The sequence below is a fragment of the Haliaeetus leucocephalus genome, unplaced genomic scaffold (assembly GCF_000737465.1).
Source record: "Haliaeetus leucocephalus isolate CR32 unplaced genomic scaffold, Haliaeetus_leucocephalus-4.0 Scaffold687, whole genome shotgun sequence".
NCBI classification, from domain to species: Eukaryota; Metazoa; Chordata; class Aves; order Accipitriformes; family Accipitridae; genus Haliaeetus; species Haliaeetus leucocephalus.
Window position 1 is genome coordinate 263,675 of NW_010973123.1, and position 9,104 is coordinate 272,778.

The window sequence follows — 9,104 nt, forward strand, 5'->3', positions numbered from 1 at the left end:
CACGGCAGGACTTATGTTTTTGTTTGAGTGGGCCATTATCTGTATTGTTTGTTTGACCTTGCGATATTTTTATGGTACAACAGGGAAAGATGGTTTGGAACTCCTTCTTCCTTGCCTTTCTTACCTTTGGTGCATCTGGACAAGGAGAAAAGACCTCCAATTTAGCTTAGGAAGTGATACAAGGATTCATACATGTCTGGAATAGAATGGATCAGAGGATCTGTATTCAGATTCCTACTTCTGCCAAGCAGGGGATTAGATTTGGTTTGATACCCATGAGGCTCAATATTGGAAAATATAATATGAGCAATGGCATTATAGGGTTAGTAGATGTTCCATTTGAGTACCAATATCAAAGTGATTATACCTCTTCTGGCAGATGGTGGCGAGATGAAGCAGCCTTCTACGAGATCCCTCAGGACACGGGGTGGCCTGACTTAATAAACAAAACTTGTAAGTGATGGAGATTGGAGGTCAGTTGTGAAATTGGTATTAGTCATAATAGCACCGTGTCCTTCAGGATTCAAGGAAGCCTATTCCAGATGATTCCCACCTTCTCCACCCTGGTGGAGAATAACAGGCTGCCCTTCCTATCACAATATATCTTGTAATCTAGTGCCCTTTTGGCCTGCTTCCCTGGAAACTACCCCTTTTGAATTACAATATAATGTAAGATGGGATTTGGCTTGGTGTGTTCACATACCTGACATGAAGGAAAGATATCTTTTAATGAATAATGCCTATGCTGCTTGGGGATGGTCAGTGAAACACATGTTAAAAAACCAACCTCTTCACTCATTAAAGAAAGAATTTGTGGGCACGCCCAACCCCAATGATGCCCATTTGTTAAACTGTACCCACATTATATAAACTGTACCACAGGTGCTGGCAACCCCACTGAAACATGGGTCAGTTTGGAAGTTAGAATGCTAATTTGAGATATATGCACCTGTTGAGGATATCCTAATTTTGGATACGGAAACCGAGATAGCCAATGTAATCAGATCACCAATAATGTTAATATCTGCTTAATATCTGAAAGCTGCTTTCAGTTAATTTCATGTTTTAACCATATCATTCAGTTCATAGTATTTTCCTGTACTAGCACTGTGAAAACTAAGCCATAATGAACATATCACAGTGTTTGTTTTGCTCTAGACCCTTTATGCTAGGCACACATGGTATTTGTAGGGCATGCAACTCTGCATAATTTCTGGAAGCCTGGGCTGGTTTGTTTTGGCAATTGGTTGTATATTGGTTTGTCAGACTTCTCTCTGATCCTGGCACTGAGAACTAGCTGCAGACACTGGAGCCAGGGCACCCTTCTGGTGCCTGTAGTAGGTTATATTTGTTCCTGGGACTTCATAAAACAGCATCTCTCATCTCATCCTCTTTTCTGGAGTCTGGCTTCAACATTAATACTCTACAACTTTATCCTTAAGCTAAGCAGTGTGAATAATTCCTTTTTGACACAAACATCCCTCCACCTAGCTCTGGAATTTCATGGGTCAATTTCAACATTACCTATAACACACCCATATGTGAACTCTTCTAGTGACTTCATGGTCTCTGAGTAAAAACCTTGTGCTACTTCTTAACAGTAAGAAGATGTCTCTATCCTGCAAGATCCTACTGAGGGAGCATATATGCTTCCCTGTATCAGATGGCAGAAACTGAGTGGTCTCCCCCTTGACTGAGAGGTGGAAATGGGACATAAATCCTACACTTTCTTTTTAAATGGAAAAACAAAGATACTAAATTGTGGCTTAGGGGTTCATCATCAAATCTCTCTCCTCTCCATGCATGTTGGATGTATATTGTTTGGGATGCTGCCAGAGTCTTATATCCCCATTAGAGTGACCCCTCATTGATTTTAGGGAACACATGGATGGTTTCTTTGACTGCAGAAGAAACTTTGACACATGTGGTATGGTCAGAAATACAAGTTTATTGTCCTGCTCCAGGCCATGCCGATCAGACTCAGGGCTGATCAACAGGCAGCCCCAGCCACTGGGTGGGTCGAAGCATGATTCTAAAATCTGTTGAGGTGGTATTCAGCAGCACTGGAACTTCTGACTGTTTGCCACTTCATTTTTGCTTTTTTTTCCCCCATTTTTATTCTGTTTGCTACATGGTAACATTCTTTAGTGGTACCTATAGTCAAGATAAACTACTTCCCCTGCTGATGTCCAGATCATCACAATTAAAAATTAGTTGACCTTGATCTATCTCCTCGTATCCTAGTCACTCTTGTGTTTGTAGGACCCCTTTTATGGTATCATTAAGAAGTATGCAGACTCTAGGCATTGCTGAGGCACTAATGTTCAGTAAAGGCCAATCATCTACATAACCAGCCCTTGTTTTTTGGTCTTCTGCTACTAGCTGCTATGTACTTTCCCCACCTTGCTGTAATGCTCTGATTTTAAACCACATTAGTGTCTATACCCATATTTCATTTTCTGGTGTTTCATCACACAATATACTGAGGTGTATTCCTCAGATTATATACCCTTTCATCTTAGAGTTGGACTATCCCAATGGAGTGCATGGGGAGCTTGGTAGGGGTTGGGTGCAGAAGAATGGCCATTCCTGGATGGGTTGTTCAGGACCCCTGGACAAAGGCATGTGCCTTGATCCAGTCCCCACAAGTCCTTTGGGTAAAGTTGCTCAAAAGGCTCATTCTCACCCATAAGCTAACCTGTAGGTTCCTTCTTGCCACCAAGGTACCCAGGTCTGTTCTTGCCTTCTTTGGTTATGTGTGTTAGGTCTGTTGCCTGGCAGTACTTTTCTTCTTCTTAAGGTTTGTCATTCCAGGCCCCTCTATATCATGTAATGAATCAGAAAGATCCCCATCACCAGTACAGCAAGCACCTTCTTTGCCACATCTCCTGCAGTAAATAAGGATTAAGCATTCAACTGATTTCTTTGGGCAAGGTTATTTGAGAGATGTGCCCACCAAGTGGTCTGGCCATCTTTCACAGCACAGACCAATTGGCTCAGTTTTATCCACTACCAGAAGGGACCTTCCCATTGTGTTTGGGGGAAGGCTCAATAAGCCAGGGCATGCATATGTGCTGGTCTCGCTGGTCTCTGGCATTAAACTTAGTACCAGGATTTCACTTTATGAAATCCTAATGGAAAGAGAGATTGAGTGATCTGAGGTGATGGTCTTTCCTGCAGCCCATCCTTCCTTTCACCACTGTTTTGAGTGGTACCTGAGTAGCTGAAATACAGGAGTTGCTGGAGTATATCTAGAAACCAGCAGGATATAACTATCATGTAGGCAATCCTGCTTGAAGTGGTGGTATCTAATGCAAGCCTAGTGGAGCTGCCTGCTAGAACTTAAGCTCAACTGGCATAAAGGAACCCCAAAAAACTAATTCAGTTTTAGACTTTTACACAGCAAATACCTAAAACTAAGAGATATATTCTACTACCTTCATCTTCTAGATAGAAAAATCCCTGAACAAAAATGCCTGTAAGTATTCTCAAAGGACTTGTCTGACACTATCTACAGTTGCAGAGGTCACAACATGAGATTAGATGTGGGGCACTAGTATGTTAAAAAGATGTCGTGGTTTAACCCCAGACAGCAACTAAGCACCACGCAGCTGCTCACTCACTCCGCCCTACCCAGTGGATGGGGGAGAGAATCAGAAAAAAAGTAAAACTCATGGGTTGAGATAAAGACAGTTTAATAGGACAGAAAGGAAGAAAATAATAATGACAATCATAATGATAATGATGTTGATAATAATAATTATAATAATGTCAATAATAAGTCAATAACAGTAATAATAAAAGAATTGGAATATACATAACAAGTGATGCACAATGCAACTGCTCACCGCTTGCCGACTGATGCCCAGTTAGTTCCCAAGCAGCAATCCACCCCCACCCCTGGCCAACTCCCACCAGTTTATAAACTAAGCATAACATCACATGGTATGGAATACCCCTTTGGCCAGTTTGGGTCAGCTGTCCTGGCTGTGTCCCCTCCCAACTTCTTGTGTCCCTTCAGCGTTCTTGCTGGCTGGGCAGGAGAAGCTGAAAAATCCTTGACTTCAGACTAAACACTACTTAGCAACAACTGAAAACATCAGTGTGTTATCAACATTATTCTCCTACTACATCAAAACCATAACCCTATACCAGCTACTAGAAAGAAAATTAACTCTATCCAAGCCAAAACCAGGACAAAAGCATATTGCCACTGAAACAGTGACTGTCAGCATCTGAAAAGTTAGTTCCTAAGGACTACTCAGTGACACATCCCTGTTTTAGAGGGTGAGGTAAAATACGGAGCCCTGCAACAGGAAGGGGGCTGCCTACCCTTTTTTACAACAGATACATGTGCCAACATGCAGTCTGAGATATTACTCCCTTTTACTTTCTCTTTGTCAGGGGGAACCAACCTACTTGCATATTCTTTTTCAACAGTTCTCAGGTTCTCTCAGTCCTGCTTGGACTCCTGAACCTCTGTGGTATACATGGGGAGTAATATAGCTTTGCTACTGTCCTTCGAAGGGCTTCTTTTACTTCCTTGTTCCTCAGGCTATAAATCATAGGGTTGAGCATGGGAATTGCCAGAGTATAAAACACAGAGATGATCTTGTCATGCTCCACAGAGTATTTTGAACTGGGTCTTAAGTACATGAAGGAGCCTGTCCCATAGAACATGGTAACAGCAGTCAGGTGGGAAGCACAGGTGGAGAAGGCTTTGCGTCTGCCTTTGGCGGATTTAATCTTGTGGATGGTAACCCCAATGCAGATGTAAGAGATGAGAATGAGGACCATGGTTGAGATGACGAGCACAGTAGCACAGGTGAAATGGACCACATCAGTGATGTAAGTGTCAGAGCAGGAGAGCTTCAGGATGGGAGGCACATCACAGAAGAAATGATTGATGATGTTGGAATTGCAGAAGGACAGGTGGAATATAAATAATGTCTGGATAGTTGCATTCATGCAGCTCATGAAGTAGGAGCCACACACAAGGAGCACACAGAACCTCTTGGACATAATGACAGGGTAAAGCAAGGGGTTGCAGATGGCTATAAACCGGTCATATGCCATCACAGCCAGAAGGTAGCATTCTCCTGTCACTGCGATGCAGAATAGGAAAAGCTGAGCTGCGCATGCTGTGTAGGATATGACTTTTGTCTCAGCCACAAAGGTCATGAGTGTGCTAGGTATAATGATGGTGGAGTAGCTGACATCTAAGAAGGAAAGGCTGCTGATGAAGAAGTACATGGGGGTGTGGAGCTTGAAGTCAATCCAGATGAGCACAATCATCCCCAGATTTCCCACTAGGGTCAACAGATAGATCAGTAGAAACATCATGAGGAGAAGGCCCTGCAACTTCAGGTTGTCTGTGAATCCCAACAAGATGAACTCAGTCACCACAGTGTGATTCCCATCTGCCATTTATTGTAGGTGGGAAAGCCAAGATTACACTGCAGAAAACAAGGCAAACACAGACTGCCTGTTAGTGGGTCAAACTGGCTCTCATCAGGCTGATCTATGATGAAGCTATAATTTTGTGTATCTTCCTATTCATGTTTTTCAAGCTCTGAACTCAAATTATCTCATAGGCATTTCCTGCCTTTCAAAGGCTTGTATTCTTTCTGTGTACTCTGAAGGAGCACGGGTTAACAAATCACACTTTTGCCTGCAGGTCTCACTATCTCCCCCTCCCCACTTAGTTTAACTTCTAAGGTGGTAATCTGCACAGCAGGCACTAACCCTATAGTATGTTTCACTTCACCTATTTTAGCTATCATATACTCAAACATGACTTGAAATGCTTGTTTTTCCCATTTTATATAGACATCATCTGGACAATTAACTTTGTAAATCGTTGGAATATAAAGGTAAACACATGTTAAACTAGGAAAATCTCCAAAATTGTACCCTATCACTATGAAAAAATTATTTTTTGGGTCAATTGTTGTAAGCAGAAGGCCAAAGCTAGGGGTTTGGAAAAGCTCAGCTATAAATACTTATGGCATTTCAGGCTGAAAGGGAGCAGAGCTTCTGCTCTGCTGTTGCTTCCATAAATCAGAGAATAAAATGAGAATTATAATTAGTTGAATTCTCAGGCATAGTCTGCTTATGAAGTCTAAAAATAAGCTTTCTATTCCCAGGACTAAAAAATTAGAGAGAGACCTTGGAAGGACTGGATTTGCCCATTTCCAAGGAAGAATGAACTCTACTTATGTAACTTCTTGAAACACTGGTCTAATTTGTTCTTTAAAATCTCCAGTACCATAGATTTCCCATGGTCCCTAGTCACTTCTGTTTCTTCTTAAAAAGTTAATGTTATTCAGTTTTCTCCTAAAGATTAAACCAAATTTTCCCATTGTAATTTAACTGAAAAACTTTTTATGTCTTCCCCTCCCATTGTGGGCAAAAGAAACCACTTTTCCCCTTCCACCATTACATAGAATCATAAAATTATAGAATATCTCAAGTTGGAAGGGATCCACAAGGATCATCAAGTCCAACTCCATGCTCCTCACAGGACTACCTAAAACTAAACCATACAACTAAGAGCGTTGTCCAGATGCTCTTTGAGTATATGCATTTTTCCACTATCAGTTTTAATGGTTTTTCCCCTAGACTATCTCCTGTAGGGTGTTAGTTCATTTTGTAAATTGTTATCTTGAATCAAATAGTTTCTTCTAATGGCAAACATGTCAAACAGAACCTTAGCAAGATGAGAAAAGTACTGCTTAGAAAGCTAGTGAATCCAGGTACCAAAATTTGAGGGGAAAAAAAAAATCAGAGATTTTCAAGAATACCTGTATTGTTACAATGTAAGCTGGGGGGGGGAGGAGGGGGGGAATTCTCCCTCCCTCCCCAGTAAAGCAAAGGTATAAAATATGTCCAACATATGCATTCGTAATCATCACAGAACTTTAAATTCCAGCCCTGTTCTTACCTTACCACTCACATCTTAGCATGCTGGGTGCAATAGTGTTTCTTCTCTTGTCAATGTAAAAGTAATAGGAAAGAGGAAAACATTCTGTTGATGCAGATTTGACTGCAAGGTGTACATTCTCTATTAGCTCCAAATAAGAAGTGATTCCTGTTTTCTAAAACGAGAAAGGAGGAGGTACTGTATCTCTAGCAGAGTCAGATTGAGGACAATCTCTCGCACCTTGTCAGCAAGTAGGTATTTTAGCAGTTAGCATGCACATTCATATACTTTTGGGTGTAGAATTCCTGATGGGCCACAGAGTCTGAACCCAAGACAAGGCACAGTGGGACCATTAAAATGTCCTTTATACTCCCAGTGGAGATAGCCTATCCTCTCTTTTTCTGCAACTAAACAAATGGACTTTATTCCTCTCAGTTTTAAAGAGAACATTTTTCTTTTTTTCTTTTTTTTTTGGCCATGTGATCCTTTGTGTTATTTTTCTTGTTTTATTCTGCTACTTAGTAATCTAGGATTATAGAACTATAAAATCATGGACTATAAAAACACTTTCCATATCGGGAAGGGAACCACAAGCAATGAGAAGTCATTTCTGTTCAGCAAGAATGAAGGTTCTTCTCCCCAAACTTCTCTGAAACTGACTAGTAATTTCAGCCCCACCAACTTGTCATGGTCTGATGCTCCAGGATGGGTGAATTAAATCACTTCTGAAGTGCCGCTTAGGTCTAGTTTCAAATTCTGAGGAGCCTGTTTCTCAGGTGGTTGTTGACATCAGGCATGTCCTTCAACCTATTCTGAAACATGCTAAAGACATAAGAAGCACAGGTTTGAATTGCTACTTCAAACACTTCTAATCTCTGCACTGGGGCGCTCAGAGTGTGGAATACTTCAGTAAATTCATTTAATTCAAGCCAGAAATTAATATTCTTCTAAGGTACTTCAGCTAAGTTGATTACCTGTTGGTCAAGGCTTTTTCTTATGCACCAAGGGATATCATTACGTGTAACCAAATAAAATGTCTTTGCTAGTTCTACAGAACTACACCAAGTGATTAATGTTGCCTTTTAGCCAGTTGTATCAAGGCTGCAATGTTTTCAAATTCTTAGAACAACCACACTGAAATAAAACACTTCTGTCATTTCTTCATAAAATCACAGAATCATAGAATGGTTTGGGTTGGAAGAGACCTTTAAAGAGCATCTAGTCCAACCTCCCTGCCTTGGGCAAGGACATCTTTCACTAAGGCAGGTTGCTCAGAGCCCCGTCTAACTCGATCTTGAACACTTCCAATCATGGGGCATCCACAGCTTCTCTGGGCAACATCTTCCAGTGTCTCACCACCCCCACTGTAAAAAAATTTCTTCCTTATATCCAACCTAGATCTACCCTCTTTCGATTTAAACCTGTTGCCCCTTGTCCTGTCACTACAGCCCTTGGTAAAAAGTCTCTCCCCATCTTTCTTATAAGCCCCCTTAAAGTATTGAAAGGTTGCAATAAGGTCTCCCCAGAGCCTACTCTTCTGCAGGCTGAACTCTCTCAAGTCTTTCTTCATATGATAAATATTCCAGCCCTCAGATCATTTTTGTGGCCCTCCTCTGGACCTGCTCTTTCTTTGGTCCATGTCTTTCTTGTACTGGGGACCCCCAGAAATGGACTCAGTACTCCGGGGGGGGTGTCTCATGAGAGCAGGGTAGAGGGGAAGAACCACCTCTCTTCACCTGCTGGCCATGCTTCTTTTGATGCAGCTCAGTTTATGGTTGGCTTTCTGGGCTGCAAGTGCATATTGCTGGCTCATATCCAATTTGCCACTCACAAGTATCCCCACATCTTTCTCCACAGAGCTGGTCTCAATCCATTCACCTTCCCCCCCAGTCTGTACTGAAAGCAGGGACTGCCCCAACCCAGGTGCAAGACCTAGCACTTTGCTTTGTTGAACTTCATGAATGTGGTGGGTTGACCCTGGCTGGATGCCAGGTGCCCACCAAAGCCATTCTATCACTTTCCCCTCCTCAGCTGGATAGGGGAGAGAAAATATAACAAAAGGCTCATAGGTCGAGATAAGGACAGGAGAGATCACTCACCAATTACTGTCACAGGCAAAACAGACTCAACTTGATGTAGTTGTGCACAAGGTTCTCGGTGCCTATCTCGGCATTGTGTTGTT

The 9,104-nt window shown here is 41.8% G+C and overlaps 1 protein-coding gene across 1 annotated transcript; it reads right to left on the reverse strand.

The window, feature by feature from the left end:
- Window positions 1–4,443: 4,443 nt before the first annotated feature.
- LOC104839614 (olfactory receptor 1052-like) lies at window positions 4,444–5,427 on the reverse strand. The gene has a single exon (XM_010579995.1). The coding sequence runs from the start codon at window positions 5,425–5,427 to the stop codon at window positions 4,444–4,446; it is 984 nt and encodes a 327-aa protein (XP_010578297.1).
- Window positions 5,428–9,104: the final 3,677 nt, after the last annotated feature.